General features: G+C 41.0%; 1 protein-coding gene across 1 annotated transcript; it reads right to left on the bottom strand.

Annotated features, from left to right (window-relative positions):
• Positions 1-4352: 4352 nt before the first annotated feature.
• LOC110489215 (SPARC) lies at positions 4353-11634 on the bottom strand. Its single transcript, XM_036943407.2, has 9 exons — positions 11570-11634; positions 11416-11454; positions 10455-10551; positions 8316-8437; positions 7990-8110; positions 6389-6522; positions 5900-6048; positions 5389-5537; positions 4353-5069 (listed from the first exon to the last, which is right to left on the bottom strand). Exons 1-9 carry the CDS (start codon positions 11627-11629, stop codon positions 5041-5043), a joined length of 900 nt encoding a protein of 299 aa, XP_036799302.1. The 5' UTR covers positions 11630-11634; the 3' UTR covers positions 4353-5040.
• Between the last annotated feature and the right edge of the window lie 11042 nt (positions 11635-22676).

The raw sequence follows: 22676 nt of genomic DNA, 5'->3' as shown, positions 1-22676 counted from the left end.
CCGATGGAATGAACCCACAACTAAAACTTTGACCAACCGGTGCGACAGGCGAGTTAAATCAAGCGTACCTATATTTTCTAGAGAAGTTATGCATTCATCCACTAGGGGGCGACACAAATACACACAGACTATATGGGTGGTACTGGATGATGTTAAGAGATAGACGGGAGAGGTTGAATAGACCTGAAGGGTGGGACTGGATGATGTTAAGAGATAGATGGGAGAGGTTGAATGGAGCTGAAGGTTGGGACTGGATGATGTTAAGAGATAGACGGGAGAGGTTGAATGGACCTGAAGGGTGGGACTGGATGATGTTAAGAGATAGACGGGAGAGGTTGAATGGACCTGAAGGGTGGGACTAATAACAACAAGATAAAATGTACTGTGTCCGTAATCTGTATATAGGTTCAGAACTTGTGTGAAACAGCACAGTTAAAAATATATGGCATATTCAAATCTAACTGGATGGACATCAGAAATAGATGAAGGTCAGGACTAAAAACAAAACATATAGAACTATTGTAAAATAGACTGTGTCCGTAAAATGTATATAGGATGTATAAACTGGAAGTGTTAACTCCACTAGTGTTTACTCCACTAGTGTTAACTCCACTAGTGTTTACTCCACTAGTGTTTATTCCACTAGTGTTAACTCCACTAGTGTTTACTCCACTAGTGTTAACTCCACTAGTGTTTACTCCACTAGTGTTTACTCCAATAGTGTTAACTCCACAAGTGTTAACTCCACTAGTGTTTACTCCACTAGTGTTTACTCCACTAGGTGTTTACTCCACTAGTGTTAACTCCACTAGTGTTAACTCCACTAGTGTTTACTCCACTAGTGTTTACTCCACTAGTGTTAACTCCACTAGTGTTTACTCCACTAGTGTTTACTCCACTAGTGTTAACTCCACTAGTGTTAACTCCACTAGTGTTTACTCCACTAGGTGTTTACTCCACTAGTGTTAACTCCACTAGTGTTAACTCCACTAGTGTTTACTCCACTAGGTGTTTACTCCACTAGTGTTAACTCCACTAGTGTTAACTCCACTAGTGTTTACTCTACTAGGTGTTTACTCCACTAGTGTTAACTCCACTAGTGTTAACTCCACTAGTGTTTACTCCACTAGGTGTTTACTCCACTAGTGTTAACTCCACTAGTGTTAACTCCACTAGTGTTTACTCCACTAGGTGTTTACTCCACTAGTGTTAACTCCACTAGTGTTAACTCCACTAGTGTTTACTCTACTAGGTGTTTACTCCACTAGTGTTAACTCCACTAGTGTTTACTCCACTAGTGTTAACTCCACTAGTGTTTACTCCAATTAAGGGAGGGGTGGTTAGTGGAAAACAATAAAGGGAAAATATATTTTTAAAAGATATCTATACCGTACTAGTGAACATTTTGGACACACCTACTCATTCAAGGGTTTTTCTTTATTAAAAAAAAACTATTTTCTACATTGTAGAATAATAGTGAAGACATCAAAACTATGAAATAACACATATGGAATCATGCAGTAACCAAAAAAAGTGTTAAACAAATAAAAATGTATTTTAGATTTTAGATTCTTAAAAGTAGCCACAATTTGCATTGATGACAGCTTTGCACACTCTTGGCATTCTCTCAACCAGCTTAATGAGGAATGCTTTTCCAATAATCTTGAAGGAGTTCCCACATATGCTTGAGCACCTGATGGCTGCTTTTCCTTCACTCTGCGGTCCAACTCATCCCAAACAGTCTCAATTAGGTTGAGATCAGGTGATTGAGGAGGCCAGGTCATCTGATGCAGCACTCCATCACTCTCCTTGGTTAAATAGCCCTTACACAGCCCGGAGGTGTGTTTTGGGTCATTGTCCTGTTGAAAAACAAATGATAGAGCAAACCAGATGGGATGGCGTATCGCTGCAGAATCACAGACAGTGTCACAAGCCAAGCACCCCCACACCATCACACCTCCTCCTCTATACTTCACGGTGGGAACCACACATGCAGAGATCATCCGTTCACCTACTCTGCGTCCCACAAAGCCACGGCGGTTGGAACCAAAAATCTTACATTTGGACTCATCAGACCAAAGGACAGATTTCCATCGGTCTAATGTCCATTGCTTGTGTTTCTTGGCCCAAGCAAGTCTCTTCTTATTATTGGCGTCCTTTAGTAGTAGTTTCTTCGCAGCAATTTGACCATGAAGGCCTGATTCACGCTGTCTCTGAACAGTTGATGTTGAGATGTGTCTGTTGCTTGCATTTCTTTAGGCTGCAATTTCTGAGGCTGGTAACTCCAATGAACTTCTTCTTTGCAGCAGAAGTAACTCTTGTGGCGGTCCTCATGAGAGCCAGTTTCATCATAGCGCTTGATGGTTTTTACGACTGCAATTTAATAAACTTTTGCCAGATTGGCTGACCTTCATGTCTTAAAGTAAAGATAGGCTGTTGTTTCTCTTTGCTTATTTGAGCTGTTCTTGCCATAATAACTTGGTATTTTACCAAATAGGGCTATCATCTGTATACCATCTCTACCTTGTCACAACACAACTGATTGGCTGAAATGCATTAAGAAGGAAAGAAATTCCACAAATGAACTTTTAACTAGGCAAACCAGTTTTATTGAAATGTATTCCAGGTGACAACCTCATGAAGCTGGTTGAGAGAATGCCAAGAGTGTGCAAAGCTGTCATTCAGGCAAATGGTGGCTACTTTGAATAATCTCAAATATAAATTATATTTGTTTTTTGTTTAACACTTTTTTGGTTACTACATGATTACATATGTGTTATTTCATAGTTTTGATGTATGTATGTATGTATGTGTGTATGTATGTATGTATGTGTATATATATATACTGTATATATATATATATATATATATTATGCAACATATATATATGGGGAATTGGAAATGATGCAGACAATCTATTAGCAAAAACACTTTCTGGTTTGTTAGTGCATCCTGTGAACGATCAGTATCTCACCAGAACGATACAAATGATCTGTGGTCGATTCAACATTGAACATCATAATAAAGGTGAACACATTTTCTTCTAGTCAGAAAAATGAAGAATATGCCCAAACATTTGTTTAATTCACGTTGTTTATTAATACCCGCAAAACCTGTGAGGGATTGTTGTCAATTATATCATTGTATTCAGCTTTTATTTCCACCGTTTGTCTTGGAGAGAAGGGAGGATATTTTCCCCTTGTGGAGGAAGGGGCGGTGCCTCTGGCTGAGCCTTTGTGGATGAGGCTCTCCAGCTGTTCCCTGTACTGTCTGGCTGAACGGGTGGAGATGGTAACAGGGTGCTGTAATAATGCCCTACGGGCGTCTTCTTTCTTCTCTCTCACGGGACCTTTCTTAGACTGTCTCGAGAGGAAACTCTGAGCTTGTTCAGAGTTTATGGAAGTATGGCCATTTGATCTTCTTTCTCTTGCTTTAGAGAATACATTTCATTAACTTCTCTGATTATAATAGATACTATAATGTTATTATATCTCTAACGATTATAGAAAGCTAAACTAGCCTTGTCCTGGCAAATCTATTCATCTGGGTTCACTGGGACAGGGTGTCCAGCTGGTTGTACAGTATTTTTTTCTCATAAGTTATTGCATTCATGACAACAGAAGCAGACGGGACATTTTATTAACTGCACAAGGTTATTGGTCTAATAAAGAAGTTGTTAGTTGTGCAAAGTGCCGGTTTGAACTTTTTCAAAATAGACTCTTAAATGTAGGGTTAGAAAACGTTTGCATTCTGGCATACCAATGTTTTGACAAAAACATACTGGACTCAAGGACCAGGAGCACACTGGGGTTCTGAAATCTGAAGGCGTTAGTCGTTGCCAGATGAGTCATCACAGGATGTTGAGACGTGCACTGAGCCTGTACTCATAAGTCTAAGGCGTAGCCTACCATGCAGTACAGGACACCTTGTGCTGGAACTGTACATGTGGCATTTAGTTTTTTGTTTTTTTAAAGGGAAAGGTGATTCTTATAAAAAAAAATGTGAATGTATGAATACTTCATGATGATGTACTCCATATCTGTGATATGGACACTTTAGAGGTCTTTTTTCTCAAAAACCTACCAGGTAAATACAACTAATTCCCATGAAGTGCTCTGAGTCCGTGTTAAGATGTTTTCCATTTGTTCCAGTTGAAATGTATCAACGTTGTGAGGATTCTGAAGAAATGCAGATATGAAAGCATGCAACAGTGTTGGACATTTCAGATCATTTTTATTTGAGGAAATAATTCTATTGTGTTCACACGGTATCAAAAAAAAAAGAGTATAAGGAACGTCAGTAAACATGCTACGGTATAGTGTGAGGAAAGAAACGCTCAACCTGCAAGATGCTTTCCTCGTAGAGTTTAAACAATATTTCCTTTTTATTGTCTCAATCATTTTTTCAGTACACTTATGCCCTTGTTGTGTGACAGAATCTATGTCAGAAAACCCACCTGTGGATAGTCAGGCCTTAATTTAAAGCAGTAGTCAAAGTCAGTGAACTAACAAACAAAAGAACAGAGATAACAAAAGGAGTCCACCACCAAAAGAGTGAAAACAACTAAATATGTTTAAAAAGCGAAAGGAGCATTTATTTAGAATTTATTTGATTTTTACAAATTTGTCTCCTTCAAAATAATTTTCAAATTGAAGTTATTAAATCACAGCCCTGATTAAAGTGAGAAAAAAAAGATAAATGTTGTGATTAACATCCATTATCACAACCTGTTCAACATACATTTATATCTCCCTCTCGTCACAAGTCTCTCTCTGTTACTAATCTATCTGTTTTTTTTTTTAAATGCTTATTTCTTTGCCCAAAAACAAGCCAAATTTGAAGTTGCATCATGCTGACGTTTTGTGATTGTTAGTTCAGACGGTGCACATCTCTTTTTTTTTCTTCATCAATGTTAGTGGTATAGGAGGTCGTTAATTAGTTACAGTTAGCACCGTTACAGTGTTCCTTTAACTTAGGGATCAGCTTAGCACCTCGTCCCAATAGAGACTAGTTTTCATACTGGAGGTCAGCGGGGTGAGTTTAGATGACAAGGTCCTTGTTGACATCCTCTGAAAACAAACAACAACAAAAAACACGCCCAGAATTAACAAGCGGTAATGAAATGAACCATTTTAAAATCAACAACCAACCAGTACAATACAAGGACGGGAAGACATGGCTACGTTTGAAATGGCACCCTGTGCCCTATATAGCCCAAAGGGCTCTGGTCAAAAGTAGTGCACTATATAGGGAATAGGGTGCAATTTCAGACGTAAACAAGGAAGACATTTTAACAGCCCAAAGTGTGTCTTGGTCCTCCTGGTTTCTTTTGAGGCAGTAAAATAACGAGTGTAAAACTATGAACGAGGTGTTTTTAAAACTACTCACGCTCCTTGATACTGAAGCAGTTGGCCCACTCCTCCAGGGCGATGTACTTGTCATTGTCAGCGTCGCACTGCTCGAAGAAACGAGTGGTGCAGTGCTCCATGGGGATGAGAGGGGCGCGCAGGGGGGCCAGCTCTGTGTGGGACAGGAACCTACAACACCACAGAAAACATGTTACGAAGCATCTATGTAGGCCTTGTAAAGGATTTATAACGGCTTTATGAAGACTTTCTAAGCTATAGTTTTAGACCATAGAAAACCCATACGATCCTTTAAATAGTCAGCATTATGAAGAACGTAGCATTGTCAGTTGCTTTTTTGCTCATAAAACAATAGATTCAGGCATGCTGCCAATATCCTTTCTGAAACATTGTAGAAATGTTTCATTATTTATGTCCTGACCGGTACCGAGTTGAATCAAAGTTACAGCCCAAGCAAGCCTGTATTTATGTGATGTTGAAACAATACAGCTGAAGCAGAAGTCAGGAAACTCTTCTTCTTCTCCTCAACCTACCCATCGACGGGGTGCTGGTCCAGCTGACCGAACTGCCAGTGGACGGGGAAAATGTACATGTTGTAGTTCTTCTCAAAGTCGTGGGCCAGCAGGTCCAGGGAGTGCTCTCCAGCCTGCAGTCTCTTCTCGTTCTCGTAGATCTTCTTCACCTGCAAGGCAATTCACATTTTTTTTTGCAAACATTAGTTTGTCTAATATTCTTTTGAATTGAACCAACTGATAAATAATTCCCAGTAGGGTTGGATGCACAAAAGGAGTCAACTTCATAGTGAGAGCAGAACATCAAATCCTATAATCATATTTGACTTGCCTAGTTAAATAAAGGTTAATTATATATATATTTTGGCCCATTCGCAGAGTTCGGTAAATGAATGCAAGCAAAATGAATTGGTTCTGTGCTGTGTTTAATAAGGACTATGACCCATCCTCAGTAGGCAAACAGTAAACGGTTTCTGTGCTGTGTTTATAGAAATTGATAATTGGACTTACTCTGAGCATCTGCTTCTCAGTCAGGAGGTTGTTCTCCTCATCGCGCTCGTACAGGCTGACCAGAACGTTCTTCAGCCAGTCCCTCATACGCAGGGGGAACTCATTCAGCTCAGCATCCATGCAGGCCTCGATGACTGGAGAATAAACAGGAAGGAGAATTAGTTATATGTCAGAGCTGTCCACACAGGGCTCAGTGACTGGAGAGACACACAGGAAGGAGAATGAGTTATATGTCAGAGCTGTCCACACAGGGCTCAGTGACTGGAGAGACACACAGGAAGGAGAATTAGTTATATGTCAGAGCTGTCCACACAGGGCTCAGTGACTGGAGAGACACACAGGAAGGAGAATGAGTTATATGTCAGAGCTGTCCACACAGGGCTCAGTGACTGGAGAGACACACAGGAAGGAGAATGAGTTATATGTCAGAGCTGTCCACACAGGGCTCAGTGACTGGAGAGACACACGGGAAGAAACATTAGGTACGGTCAAGAGAGAGAGAAAAGGAAACGGGGAATACCCAGGAACAATTGGAGAAGGCAGGTTCAATGACCTACGGTCCGCAAGGAGCCAAAGGGTTTAATTTAATTAAGTCAAGTAAGTCATGGTCAGAAAGTTGTTTTACAAGTATGACATTTAAGTCCAAATCCATTCTCAAAAGGCCTTTTGTCATAGAACATAAAACCCACAACTCACACAAAATGTGACATTTGTGTCACACAGCCCCTAAGGCAAGTATTCTCTACCTTTTATTTTATTCCTTGGTTGAACACTGTACCTGACATTTAGAGGCCAATAGTTTAAAAAAAAAAAGTGTTCTTTTAAGTTTTTGGATCCACAACGTGCAACAACATGATCTCCATCTGCGCCTTTCAGTCCTAAGGTACTCATCACCAACAGTGAGAGATGCATGGGCTTGGTTCTGTTATTTAATGACAGACATTTAGCTGCAGATTCAGCGGTAGTTTGAGAAGGGCGGCGATGCAGTGAGCATGCTACAGCCTGTCCTCCACTCTGTGTGTTGGAGTCCCTAAGGCAAGGTCCCTCTAGTTCAGCCCATTAATCACTCCCCTGGAGAAGCTTTCAGCAGGGCTTCAGCTCTAAGACAGCATAACCAATTGTAACGGATGTGAAGCGGCTAGCTAGTTAGCGGTGGTGCGCGCTAAGTGGCGTTTCAATCGGTGACGTCACTTGCTCTGTGACCTTGAGGTAGTGGTTCCCCTTGCTCTGTGACCTTGAGGTAGTGGTTCCCCTTGCTCTGAGACCTTGAAGTAGTGGTTCCCTTTGCTCTGCAAGGGCTGCGGCTTTTGTGGAGCGATGGGTAACGATTCTTTGTGGGTGACTGTTGTTGATGTGTGCACAGGGTCCCTGGTTCGCGCCCGGGTATGGGCGAGGGGACGGTCTAAAGTTATACTGTTACATAATCACACTGGGAACGGAGTCTCGGAGGAAAATGTGTCTAAGGGGGATTCTCAAAAAGGTGAAAATTATTTCACTGAATTAAATGGTTGGATTAAAACATTCTCAATGGCCCCTGGGAGGGTTAATACATTGAATTGATATTAATTAAATACAATTTGTAACGATAAAGCATAGCTCACATTTGCATGGCCCGATGTAGTCTAGGTGCAGCTTGTGGCCCTTCTTGGTTCCCTCCAGACTGCACTTCTGGGCAAAGAAGTGGCAGGAAGAGTCGTAGGTTGTATTGTCTGTGGCGCAAACCTGGGATACACAGATTACATTCATGAATCAGATATAAATCAGAATCTATATCAAGAATGAGCCAATGATGCATATCAGTAGTAGCATTAGTGTACAGGGCAAGGTTACACTGTAATAGGAACAGTGTTGTGTATGAGAAATGTCTAGGACTACTTGATGTTGATGCTGAACAGATTAGAATATAATTTCTATGATGATAACTCACATGCTCAAACTCTTCAATGGCAGCAGGGCAGGTAGTGGGGTCCTGGCAGACACACATGGGGGTGTTCTCCTCATCGACCTCACACACCTTTCCCTTCTTGCAGTGGTGGTTCAAACAGGGGTCTAACGGAGGAAAGTGTTAAAAAACAATTCTGGAACATTAAAAATGGAACATATCGGAAGTGTTCTTTTGCCCTTGAATTTCCTACTCAGCTATTCAACAGATACAATGCATTTGGAAAGAATTCGAACCCCTTGACTTTTTCCATATTTTATTACGTTGCAGCCTTATTCTAAAATCTCAGCAATCTACACACAATACCCCAAAATGAAATGAATGAAAATTTCTGGGGAAGGGTACCAAAAATGTTCTGCAGCATTGAAGGTCCCTAAGAGCACAGTGGTCTCCATCATTCTTAAATGGAAGTAGTTTGGAACCACCAAAACTCTTCCTAGAGATGGCCGCCCGGCCAAACTGAGTATTTGGGGGAGAAGGGCCTTGGTCAGGGAGGTGACCAAGAACCCGATGGTCACTCTGACAGAGCTCCAGTTCCACTGTAGAGTGGCTAGATGAAAGCCACTCCTCAGTAAAAGAGTTTGCTTGGAGTTTGCCAAAATGCACCTAAAGACTCCCAGCCCATGAGAAACAAGATTCTTTGGTTTGATAAAACCAAGATAGAACTCTTTGGCTGAATGCCAAGCATCATGTCTGGAGGAAACCTGGCACCATCCCTACGGTGAAGCATGGTGGTGACAGCATCATGCAGTTGGGATGTTTTTCAGAGGCAGGGACTGGGAGACTAGTCAGGATCAAGGCAAAGATGAACGGAGCAAAGTACAAAGAGATCCTTGATGAAAACCTGCTCCAGAGCGCACAGGACCTCAGACTGGTGGAGAAGGTTCACCTTCCAACAGGACAATGACCCTAAGCGCGCAGCTAAGACAATGCAGGAGTGGCTTCGGGACAAGTCTCTGAATGTCCTTGAGTGGCCCAGCCAGAGCCCGGACTTGAACCCCATCGAACATCTCTGGAGAGACCTGAATATAGCCGTGCAGCGATGCTCCCCATCCAACCTGACAGAGCTTGAGAGGATCTGTAGAGAAGAATGGGAGAAACTCCCCAAATACAGGTTTGCCAAGCTTGTAGCGTCATACTCAAGAAGACTCAAAGCTATAATCGCTACCAAAGGTGCTTCAACAAAGTACTGAGTAAAGGGTCTGAATACTTATGTAAATGTGATATTTACATGTTTTATTTTATAAATTAAATAAAAAATGTTTTTGCTTTGTCATTATGGGGTATTGTGTGTAGATTGATGAGGAGAAAAAAACACTTGAACCAATTTTAGAATACGGCTGTAACATAACAAAATGTGGGAAAAAGTCAAGGGGTTTGAATACTTTCCAAATTAATTGTATATATATATATATATATATATATTCCTGGCAGTAGTTAGCAAAGAAGGAGTGTGGTGGAGCCCCTGCCAATTAGGAGAAGGGTTTATTTTTTGTTTCCAAGAAGCTTGGTGGAACCATTGGATGGAACACATAATGAAAGGTCTGTCTTTTGAGACAGAAGAACTCTGTCATTACCAACGTGTACCCCCCCCCCCCCCCCTCTCTCAATTCACAACACAGCTGCTGCAAAGGATCACCAACATACAGCTTCATTTGATTGATGTTGTCACAAATCTTTCCTAAAGCTAATGGTTCCTAAGCAGCTTAAAATATATACTAGCCCAGGGATCCTCAACTAGATTCAGCTGCGGGACAATCTTTTCTTGAACGGATGGTCAGGGGGCCGGTACATAATTACAAATAATTTGTAGACTACAAATTGACCACAAGAAGCCCAAACGGATATAATATTTGACTAAAACATAATCATTTCAAACCTTGCTTACATTTTTTAGATGTTTTACTATTTTCTACGTTGTAGAATAATAGTGAAGACATCAAAACTATGATATAACACATATGGAATAATGTAGTAACCAAAAAAGTGTTAATCAAAAATTAAATATATTTTATATTTGAGATTCTTCAAAGTAGCCACCCTTTGCCTTGATGAAAACTTTGCACACTCTTGGAATTGTCTCAACCAGCTTCTCTCAACCAGCTACAATGTGTATTTACTCACTCTCAGCGATGTCCTCTTCCTCCTCCACAACATCAATGGCCTCGTCAAAGTCTCCAATCTCTACCTGCACTGGGTTGGCTCCCACTTCTGGCTGTGCCTGAGACAAACCAGTCAATACATGGAGCCGCCAATAGAGACGTAGTACTTCCAACAGTTTGACTCATCACATTTAAAGTGAATTATATACCATATCAAAGATGACAGTATTGTACATAAGCTATGGGCAATGGGCATGATTTGGTAGCACAACTTCAGTACCAGAAAATTGAGCTGTAGCTAAATGTCTTTAGTTGTCAAGGTGCAGAAGGAAGTGTAGCCAAAGTCTGTACTTCAGACAGGTCTTGAGAGGTGTAGCAGCCTACAGCTGGATGGGGTGGATAGAGTCTGAGCCACATGTGGTGAAGCCATTAAAACGTCATGGTTTCCTGTCCGCTGTATTTATAACCTGTGGGATTCTACTCTCTCTCTCTCTCGCTCTCGCTCTCTCTCGCTCGCTCTCTCTCTCTCTAACTCTCTCGCTCTCTCTCTCTCTAACTCTCTCGCTTTGGTGGAGAAAAATTATTTTAGTCAAAGTTGTACTGTTTTGTTTTAGTTTGTTAATTTGTCAAAAGACAGAGAGAGTAAAGAATATACATGTAGAGTCATTGCTTTTAATCTGTGTTTTAATTCCTACACTACAATATTTATAATTATTTTAATCTGGCTGTGTTTTAATTCCTACACTACAATATTTCTAATTATTTTAATCTGGCTTTGTTTTTATTCCTACAGTACACTATTCCTAATTCACTCCCACTAGGAACAGACATCAATTCAACATCTAATCCATGACGTGGAAGCAACGTTGATTCAAACAAACCAGTGTGTGCCCAGTGGGTATGTGCAAGCTGTTTAATGTTGTTTTCCCCCCTTATTTAGCACACCTGTCCATAGAATTCTGTAAACAAGTCAATGACCTTACCTCCTCAACGACATCATCAATGATGGGCTCCTCCTCCGTCTGAAATGGTTATGATGATGGTGTTATTATGATTGCTTTTCAGTGACAAAACAAGTGAACACACACACACACACACACACACACACACACACACACACATCAAAGGGACACTTACAATGGAAGCGGTGAACACCTGGCCAGCTAGGCACAGGAGGAAGACGATACACACCCTCATCGTTCAGTCTAGAGAGAGACACAAAGATGAACATTTTAGTACACATTACACACATTCAATTCAACTGACGTTTGGTTTCATAACGAGGTGCAGGTGAGACCATACTCCTTTCCAGTTTACCGCCTGTCTAGATTGCAGCGCTATGTACTTTATAATACACAGTGTATAAAGTGTACGGGCCGGACACGGGCCAGACACGGGCCAGACACGGGCCAGACACGGGCCAGACACGGTCCAGACACGGGCCAGACACGGGCCAGACACGGGCCAGACACGGGCCAGACACGGGCCAGACACGGGCCAGACACAGTCCAGACATTTGCTCAGGTGTGGTCAAACAAGTCATGCAGGGACAAGACAAGATGCTACTTCAAGAATCACAAAAGGCTCATGGGTAGTGTTTGGTTCCAGACAAACCGTTCACTGTCCTGTCTGATTATAAGGAGATCGCTACGTTCACATTCTTTGTGGATAGCTCAAATGACTCTCTTCAATTCAATCACTGGAGCTAAATTCAATCTCCTGATTGACTTTTTGTATTTACACCTAGATAATAGATAATAAGAAAAGTCATTTTGAATGTAGTCTAGTACTAGTGGCCTGCAGTATTACATTGAGGTAAACTTGTATAGACTTTTAGTATAGACTTGGATCACATAACACCTTCTTTATGAACAGGCATCTCACTGGGCACACCACGTCATTTGTGGAAATGTGTGTCACATTTGGTTGAGACGTTTCAACCTATTTTCACCCACTCAAAAAGACTGATATTGATGAATGAGATTCCAACCTATTTTCACCCACTCAAAAAGACTGATATTGATCAATGAGATTCCAACCTATTTTCACCCACTCAAAAAGACTGATATTGATCAATGAGATTCCAACCTATTTTCACCCACTCAAAAAGACAACCAGAAATGTGTTGAATTTCCAATGTGTTATCGCCATGCTTTCAACCAGTCCAACCGGAAAACTATTTCACATTTTTGGGGTTTGGTTGTCATCTAAATGGGTGTTCACTGCACTATCAATGTCAGATATTTTTTGTTATTTTATACAACAACTTATTGTGTTATCACTGTGCTTCATCTAATAGAAGGGGGTGGCAGGGTGGCCTAGTGGTTAGAGCGTTGGACTAGTAACCGGAAGGTTGCAAGTTCAAATCCCTGAGCTGACAAGGTACAAATCTGTTGTTCTGCCCCCCGAACAAGGCAGTTAATGATGGTCCTAGGCCATCATTGAAAATAAGAATTTGTTCTTAACTGACTTGCCTAGTTAAATAAAGGTTAAATTAAATAGAACAATCAAATGACCTAGATTACATCAGTAGTACAGTACATGAACGATGCTGTTCGAGATTCTGAACAGCTTCCTACAGCAATTATGAAGATCTCCACAGACCTGAAACCTTTCACATGCATGATTACATTTAAAGTTACAATAACCTAATTTTAAGGTTATTGTAACCTCTCCCCAGGTCGTTGCTGTAAATGAGAACGTGTTCTCAGTCAACTTACCTGGTAAAATAACGGATAAATAAATAAAATAAATAAAAAACATTTGTTTGTAAGATAGCCTTAACTAAAGTAATCTTGAATTGTGTTTGGTTGACAACCCAACCAAATATCAACTAGGTATTATGGGTATTATGTAATGTTGAATAGTTTCAATCCGTTTCTTTAACTTGTATTGTTTGGTTTAGTTGGAGACTTGAATCCAACATATCATTTTTTTAAACTGAGATCCCAGCTAAAAATGACTTTCATTTGTCCAGCCATTATATTTAGCCTCAAGATTTACCATTTTATTATCACGATAACCAGGGATACAAGTAGAACACAAAATAATTTGACATAAACAGTTGCTTTCATTAATTTTAATGACAAATGTCAAATAAAAAAAACAAGTTGAAAAAGCAAAAAAAAACGGATAAAAATGAATTTATATATTTTTTTCTCAGTGGGAAAGTATTGTCCAACTAGTCAGTGACAACTGTGTGGAGTTTCGAGTTTGTGACAGCAACTATGTGCGCCTATTACAGTATTATAGACACTACGTGTGTGTTTGTGAGACTCTCAGCTTTTCATAGATAACTTTTAATAGTTTGTAGCTCAAACCATTCAAATCCTATAGATGTTTTTGTAAAAAGACCCCCCCCCCCCCCCCCCGCCCATTAATCACACAGACTAATTGTTTTGGTTGAGATGGAGTCGTGATTCCAACATATTAATGATTCATTTGCGGACAATCTGTAATTAAAGCCAGACTAAGTCAGTGGTACAGATAGAAACTATCCAAGCAGAAGAAACATCTCCTTTAAATGTTGATATTTGGTTGCGTTGACAACCGAATACAATTCAATATCCAGTTTACAAATTAATAATTGATATGTTGGATTCACATCTCCATCTCAAAAAAAAAAAATCTAAGTTAAAGACTAGGACGACATCGAACTTTTTAAAACGCACTTTAAATCAAGTTTGATTTGATTTAGACCTATTTTTGGATGAGATGGAGATGTGAATCCCGCACACGAATGATCAACTTGGCAGATCATACTTGAAGCTCTATGGTCTCTGTATGTAGTGTCTGTTTTTAGTTGAATCCTCTGGGAAACAATATCTGGTGAGGACTTCCTTAATAATGCTCCACAGGCCTAAACATCATCCTTGATGATACAGGAGGGATGAAGTATGAGTCACATGTCATTTGCTCTGTTAAACCTACCCTTTTTGGAATGACTTGGATAGCAGCAGTGAATCTATTTCAATTATTTAGAGATCGCTCAATAATCATTCTCACCATAGCACATTGGTAGTAGTCAGTGACACACATCAAAGCTAATCAGGGATTGGTTAAAACTCTGGATGGGAGACCAAAGATCAGCTGTAGATGGATCTGCTCTACACTAGGAGGTGCTGCCCAGTCAATTTTTTAAAACGTTTTTTTTTTTGAGGGGGGGGGGGGGGGGGTAGTTGATATAACGTTGTAGATCTGACGTTGTTTCAAAGGTAAAAAATTAAACATATTTTATAAATAAGTTTGTCTATGTTGAAAATTGGTTGCCATGATGAATGACACAATTCTGTGGTTGAAATGTCAACCTATTTTCCACCGTCAATACGTTGACAATTTACGTTGAAACAATGTTGATTCAACCAGTTTGTGCCCAGTGGGATGTTCCCTCTCCACGCTGGCTTCTTTACTGCTGTCTATGGTGTTATGGTAGGGAGTGTTCCTCTGTCCAGTGTCTGTGTTCTTTGGCCCATCTTAATCTTTTCTTTCTATTGGCCAGTCTGAGATATGACTATTTCTTTGCCCAGCATCCCGGAGGCACCTCTTCACTGTTGATGTTGAGACTGGTGTTTTGTGGGTACTATTTAATGAAGCTACCAGTTGAGGACTTGTGAGGCGTCTGTTTCTCAAACTAGACACTGTAATGTACTTGTCCTCTTGCTCAGTTGTGCACCGGGGCCTCCCACTCCTCTTTCTATTCTGGTTAGAGCCAGTTTGCGCTGTTCTGTGAAGGGAGTAGTACACAGCGTTGTACGAGATCTTCAGTTTCTTGGCAATTTCTCGCATGGAATAGCCTTCATTTCTCAGAACAAGAATAGACTGACGAGATTCAGAAGAAAGGTTTTTGTTTCTGGACATTTTTAGCCTGTAATCAAACCCACAAATGCTGATGCTCCAGATACTCAGCTAGTCTAAAGAAGGCCAGTTTATTGCTTCTTTAATCAGAGCTACAGTTTTCAGCTGTGCTAACAAAATTGCAAAAGGGTTTTCTAATGATCAATTAGCCTTTTAAAATGTTAAACTTGGATTAGCTGACACAATGTGCCATTGGAACACAGGAGTGATGGTTGCTGATAATGGGCCTCTGTATGCCTATGTAGATATTCCATTATAAAATCTGCCGTTTCCAGCTACAGTAGTCATTTACAACATTAACAATGTCTACACTGAATTTCTGATCAATTTGATGTTATTTTAATGGCTTTTCTTTCAAAAACAAGGACATTTCTAATTGACCCCAACACACACACACACACACACACACACACACACACACACACACACACACACACACACACACACACACACACACACACACATCAAAGGGACATTTACAATGGAAGGAGGCCAGCCAGACAGTGAGCCACTAGATAATGGATAAAGGAAGGAATATAAGGGACTATATCTTTGTCCTGTAGAGCAAAACCCCTGTTTTCCATCTCTCTCTTCCATCTCTCTCTTCCATCTCTCTCTGACTGAGCCCTGTGAAGAGTTTGATCTGTGCTTCAAAACAAGGGCCCTTTGTCTCACAGGTGCACTCCACTCTCTCTCTCTCTCTCTCTCTCTCTCTCTCTCTCTCTCTCTCTCTCTCTCTCTCTCTCTCTCTCTCTCTCTCTCTCTCTCTCTCTCTCTCTCTCTCTCTCTCTCTCTCTCTCTCTCTCTCTCTCTCTCTCTCTCTCTCTCTCTCTCTCTCTCTCTCTCTCTCTCTCTGCATGCACGTGGACCCCAAAAAAACGTCTGGGTGTCAGAACAGCCCTGTTCACCTCTCCTATCCTCACTAAACTAGGCTACAGCAAGTGTCGGCAAGGTTTGTTATAGATTATATTATATTACTATGCTCTATATTATCTGGATACTTCTTATATATTTATTTCAAAATATTAAGCTAACAATAGGTTTCCGCACTGCGAGGACGGTCAGCTGTCCGTCCTGTCTCCCTGTAGCGCTGTCTTAGGCATCTCACAGTATGGACATTGCAATTTATTGCCCTGGCCACATCTGCAGTCCTCATGCATCCTTGCAGCATGCCTAAGGCACGTTCACGAAGATGAGCAGGGACCCTGGGCATCTTTCTTTTGGTGTTTTTCAGAGTCAGTCGAAAGGCCTCTTTGGTGTCCTAAGTTTTCATAACTGTGACCTTAATTGCCTACCGTCTGTAAGCTGTTAGTGTCTTAACGACCGTTCCACAGGTGCATGTTCATTAATTGTTTATGGTTCATTGAACAAGCATGGGAAACAGTGTTTAAACCCTTTACAATGAAGATCTGTGAAGTTATTTAGATTTTTACGAATGATCTTTGAAAGACAGCGTCCTGTAAAAGGGAAGATTATTTTTTGTTGCTGAGTTTAGTAATGATAAATAGTGGTATAATGGCCTAAAGTTTTCTGGACATTTGGTTTGAATTATGGCAATGGGCTCATGTTTTACCGGTACGGCCGGCGTTCCACCACGATGTCTTTTGCTCGGATGATGTACCGGACTGTACCGCCTAACTTTCACCCCTGACAGATACTTACGTCACAGATACCCCCCCCCAAAAAAGGCCAGGGCGTGGATCAGAAAACCCGTCAGTATCTGCTGTGACCATAATTTGACTCATGGAGCGCCACACATCTCCTTTGCATAGAGTTAATCAGGCTGTTGATTGTGGCCTGTGGAATGTTGTCCCACTTCTGTTCAAAGGCTGTGCGAAGTTACTGGATATTGGTGGGAACTGGAACACGCTGTCGTACACGTTGATCCAGAGCATCCCAAACATGCTCAATGGGTGATATGTCTGGTAAGTATACAGGCCATGGAAAAACTGGGACATTTTCAGCTTCCAGGAATTGTGTACAGATCCTTCCGACATGGGGCTGTGCATTATCAAGCTGAAACATGACGTGATGGCGGTGGATGAATAGCACGACAATGGACCTCAGGATCTCGTTATGATATCTCTGTGCATTCAAATTGCCATCAATAAAATGCAATTCTGTTCATTGTCTGTAGCTTATGCCTGCCCATACCATAACCCCACTGCCACCATGGGGCACTATTCACAACGTTGACATCAGCAAACCGCTTCTCCCCGGTACAGTTGAAACCGGGATTCATCCATGAAGATCACACTTCTCCAGCGTGCCAGTGGCCATCGAAGGTGCGCATTTATCCACTGAAGTCAATTACTACCCCGAACTTCAGTCAAGTCAAGACCCTGGTGAAGACAATGAGCTTCCCTGAGACGGTTTCTGACAGTTTGTGAATAATTTCTTTGGTTGTGTTTTATCAGCTGTCAACAGACCACTGCTGATGAGGACCATATGCAGTTTGGGTCATGTTCCTGCAAAAGTTGGGTGACAATGTAAGCAGCCAATCACAATGGCCTAAGATGTCACCACAACCAATCATGCCAAGCCTGTTTAGTCTGTTCAATCCCCATTCACATTTTTTTGATTGGCCAGGGAGGAAAACTACCCAGTAGGAGAAGGGATCAAGGCCCTGGTCTAGAGATGAGCCGTGTCAAGCTATGTGTTCCTCTGCTGCGTCTGGAACTCTGGATGTGGAAAAAAACCAGTGACTAGCTGGCAGCAGTTGGGGATGATGACGTCCCAAAAATACTGTGCACAAGGAAAGTTCTCTCTGCTTTGAAAAATTAAAAAAAGGTGTTTATTCACTGAGAACTTGGACTACCACCTCTAACAAACATATAGCTAGGTAGTGTCTGAGAGGAAGCTAAAGATGTGAAAACAAAGATACTGGTATCATCTCCAAGAAATGTCCATATTTAGCTTGGAGGGCTACTGTGTTCCCAAACTTCCTATTTAATGATATTTTAACATATTCGTACTTAGTCTTGTTTTCTTAAATGATGTGTAAGTCAATCAGTTCATTGGGAGGATGACTGACGTAACAGCAAAACAAATTATTTTATTTGGAAAGAAGTGCTCATAATCAAACAGGGTAGAAGTAGAGGAAACTGTGACATAAAGAGGCCCTTTTTCAGCAGGTATTTCATTTGGATGTTTGTTGGGTTGGGGTGTAAACTCGACTATGAGGGGAAAACAGCCCAGGCAGATCTAAACGGTTTTCAAAGAGGCTTTAAACGGCTGCAGGATTAGGGAATTCTTTCTGCTTATCCAGGGTGATATAACCGGTGGTTAAATGTCTTGGAAAAGAAGCCTGGTGGCTATAGGGGGACTAGTGGCTCAGTCTCTGTGCATGTCGGTCAGAGGAGGACCTCAGCATGGTAAATAGACAAACATTTACCGGCATTAAATGTACATTCTGAAAAACACTGGTAAAGTCCCTCTCAAAGACTCAATGCATTTTTTGAACTCATGCACTTATTTAGAAATAAAATCTTAAAAAAAAAAAAAATGAATAAATTAATCTAGTCATAGGTTGTTAGTGTCTTGAGAAATATACTAACAAAATATTTTCTGAATTAGCTGTTTTTCTCTGGACAACTAGGTCCAATGAGATACACGATGCCGTACAGGAACCAGGTGGCATCTGTCACAGGACACACCTGTCCATTCCATTCCTGAACCTTTACTGCAAATCTCACAACATGTCAAATGTTGAGAACCTATTCCAGAACCTTCCGAATAGGTATGTTCACAACGTATATCCCAATCTTGATGTTATCGTTCTTTGAATAGCAAGCTATTTGAATAGCAAGCATATTTTACCGTGCTTTAAATGACACCTTTTCACAACAAATCAAAGTGCTCCATCTGAGAAAAAGTCTCAGGAGTTTTTATATTGACACACATGGGCCATTCATAACACATGGGCCATTCATAACACATGGGCCATTCATAACACATGGGACCTCTAAGCTACACAAAAGAGAACGGGAGAAAAGTCAAGGACTGATATATGGAGTCCATGTAACCCAAGTTAAGACTTAGTCACCTGACCTGTTTAAATCATCCCTATCCCACCATCACCTCTCTCTTTCTTCCTCTCTGTCTCAGAGGGTTAACCTTAAAGCAGTGGGTTGAAACATGTGCCTAAGATACATATCTGAATGGAATTCCTGAGTCCTATAACTTAAATCTGTGTTAAACCCTTTCACTGTCATTCTCTCTGAACTTAAATCCTCTCAGTTTGTCTACTGGTCCCAAACTTCAAACACACGCCTGTCTCACATAAAAAAAAATACAATTTTCCAGAAAGCTGTAACTAATACAAAATCTGTGCCAATCAGGTGTTTGAGTTTGTACTGAGTATGGAGTTTGCTGTACATGTGTTTCTTTAATAAACACATTTCCCTCTGAAGTCTGGCCTGATGTGGCCATATAGAGTATGTCAGTCATTTACAACGTAACACAGAAGCTCTTTTGTCATCTACAGTGGGCTAGTCAGCCTGCAACACTGGATACAGGCCTACAGACCCTCATCGCTCTAGCTGTACTGGCACGGAGCCAGAGGAGTGTCGCTAGACAATACGTACCTGCTTCCTGTAAATCTAAACCTCTCTCCTCTCTCCTCCTCTGAGTCTCTCTCTCTCCCTCTCTCTCACACCCATCCCCCTGTGTTTCCATCCCCTTGTGATTCTGTACATTTGCTCAGTGGTTAAAGAAGTGAAGGAGTGAGATCCGGCGTTCCTGGTCTAGCTAAGGACTCTATGGTTAATTCCATCGTATTTTTTTTAATGCTGACTCGAGTTTAGATTTTTGCCCTGTCCACGTCAGACTGTTGGTGAAGAGATGGCATGAGGACAATAACTTCCTTCCTGTCGAGGATTAGAGCTTTCTAAGGGTTGCCATGCAGCCAATTCAAAATGTCCACAGTCCTTTCTCTCTTTCTTGAATTGGTTTAAACTTTAAACTCTGCACAACAGTAGCTACCCTTCAGCACATAGAACCAAACAACTAGAGGAGGGAAATGCGACCTCCTCTCATACTAAGTTAGACAGTTAAATAAAGTATTTAAATTCACCAAAAGGCAAGAGGATAAGTGTAGAAAAAAAACTTTCCATCGTGTAAACAGTTAGCCATTCTTCAGTCTTTAACTCAAACCTGAATACATTTAGTTCACTGCTAGACTGAAGAAAAAAAATAGATCCTATAAGCCAGCTTTGATTTCTCAACGGGTGAAACGGGCTTTTCCTGAAAAGCTGACAACTTCAAAACACGAGGAAAAAATATAAAAACATTGACTAATACGTCCTAATAGAGTTATATCATTGTACAAAAAGGCAATTGAGAATAGATGGTTTGTCACTTTTCTTGTTTTAAAAGTGTTTATTTGTATTAAAAGTTGCAGTTCTTCTCAGGCAGAACAGTGGACAGAGAGTTTGTCAAACTCAGAGTCCATCAGACAGACATCTGCAAGGTCTCACAAAGCCCCTAAACAGCTGGTGGGGATTGCCATGGTAACATGCATTCCTTTTGATGGAAGTAATTGGGAGTGGAGGGAGGGATCTGTGTTGAAAATAGCTCCTCTCTGTCTATTTCTCTCTCTGTCTCTCTCTTTCTCTCTCTCTCTCTCTCTCTCTCTCTCTGTCTCTCTCTCTCTCTCTCTCTCTCTCTCTGTGTGTCTCTGTCTCTCTGTCTGTCTCTCTCTCTCTCTCTCTCTCTCTCTCTCTGTCTCTCTCTCTCCCTCTCTCTCTCTGTCTCTCTCTCTGTCTCTCTCTCTCTCTCTCTCTCTCTCTCTCTGTGTCTCTGTCTCTCTGTCTGTCTCTCTCTCTCTGTCTCTCTCTCTCTCAGGCTTTGTCGAGCCCCATCCCCCTCCACCACTCCTACTAGTGACTATGTGGCACACAATACTTCTGGAACATTGTGCTGTTCCAAAAGAGAATGAATGAAAAAGGACATCAATTGTTTGACTATAACTTTTCTATATTCTGTTGAAATAAATGTTCTATTAACAATAGTTTCAAAATACATATTTACTAATTTCAAATTTTGCACTAAAACCTTTTAACCTATGCACCATTCAAATATAATAGATATTTTGTCGTGTCATTACTCTCTCACACAATATACTTTAACTTTCAAGGTGTGGTCAAGAAATAAACTAAGATTTTCATGCATAACTTGAATATAACTGTTCTTTTTTTACAACCGCAGGAAATTGGAAAGCCTCCAGTCACTGTTGTGCATATAAACACTGTGAAAACCCTGACATAGTTCAAGTATCACAGCAACTCAAAACACTGCACACTGTTTCTAATGCCACGTTAGCTGAGAAGTCCTTACTGGCTAAATCACAGCAAGTCATTCTGGAGGATACTCAGTCTTACCTTCAGAACACCAACAAGCAGAAGAGACAGAAGAGAAGTCAGCTGTGCAGAGGCTCCTGGGTCAATCTAACTGCTACACAAGTTCACACAGAAGACATTTACAGTGGGCTGGCCCAAGCAGCCCCCCTGATCCCCTCCCCCTAACAGGGGGTGGGAGGGTCTGACAGACGCTCCTAAATTTAACTCTATGCTGCCTTCTAGACAGAAGGCACTCTGAGGTTTGCTTTTTTACTTTATTTTTTGTTGTTGTTGACATTATTTAGAGACTGGGAGGATATGCATTTTCAGAAGTGATTATTCCAATGTTTCTATTTTACAGTAGATATCAGATATTTAACTGTGTATGCATTTTACTTGACAGTGATAACGTTTTGAAAAACATGAAACCACTCCTATGTTCAGCTTCTATGTTGTCTGACGAAGTGTCTGGGAAACCAAGGAGAAGATCTAATGACTGTTATTACTGTGATGTAACCGTCCTGACCAGGATCATGTCATCGTGGTTCAACCCTAACTAATTAGGCCTACAGGTTTCCATCCCCGGTATGATATACACAACCACTAGATGACATTTGACAGTGACAGGTTTCCATCCCCGGTATGATATACACAACCACTAGATGACCTTTGACAGTGACAGGTTTCCATCCCCGGTATGATATACACAACCACTAGATGACCTTTGACAGTGACAGGTTTCCATCCTCGGTATGATATACACAACCACTAGATGACATTTGACAGTGACAGGTTTCCATCCTCGGTATGATATACACAACCACTAGATGACCTTTGACAGTGACAGGTTTCCATCCTCGGTATGATATATACAACCACTAGATGACATTTGACAGTGACAGGTTTCCATCCTCGGCATGATATACACAACCACTAGATGACCTTTGACAGTGACAGGTTTCCATCCTCGGTATGATATACACAACCACTAGATGACATTTGACAGTGACAGGTTTCCATCCCCGGTATGATATACACAACCACTAGATGAC

Source organism: Oncorhynchus mykiss, chromosome 14 (assembly GCF_057628025.1).
Source record: "Oncorhynchus mykiss isolate SJ-2025 chromosome 14, ASM5762802v1, whole genome shotgun sequence".
Classification (NCBI taxonomy): Eukaryota; Metazoa; Chordata; class Actinopteri; order Salmoniformes; family Salmonidae; genus Oncorhynchus; species Oncorhynchus mykiss.
The sequence above is the reverse complement of the archived record's forward strand: the minus strand, read 5'-3'. Positions and strand labels throughout refer to the sequence as shown.

Coding starts and splice junctions, on each gene's coding strand:
- LOC110489215 (XM_036943407.2), bottom strand. CDS start 11,629: ATGAGGGTGTGTATCGTCTTCCTCCTGTGCCTAGCTGGCCAGGTGTTC. Junction 8,111..8,315: donor CCATTGAAGAGTTTGAGCAT/GTGAGTTATCAT, acceptor TGTGTATCCCAG/GTTTGCGCCACAGACAATAC. Junction 6,049..6,388: donor CTGAGAAGCAGATGCTCAGA/GTAAGTCCAATT, acceptor ATTGCCTTGCAG/GTGAAGAAGATCTACGAGAA.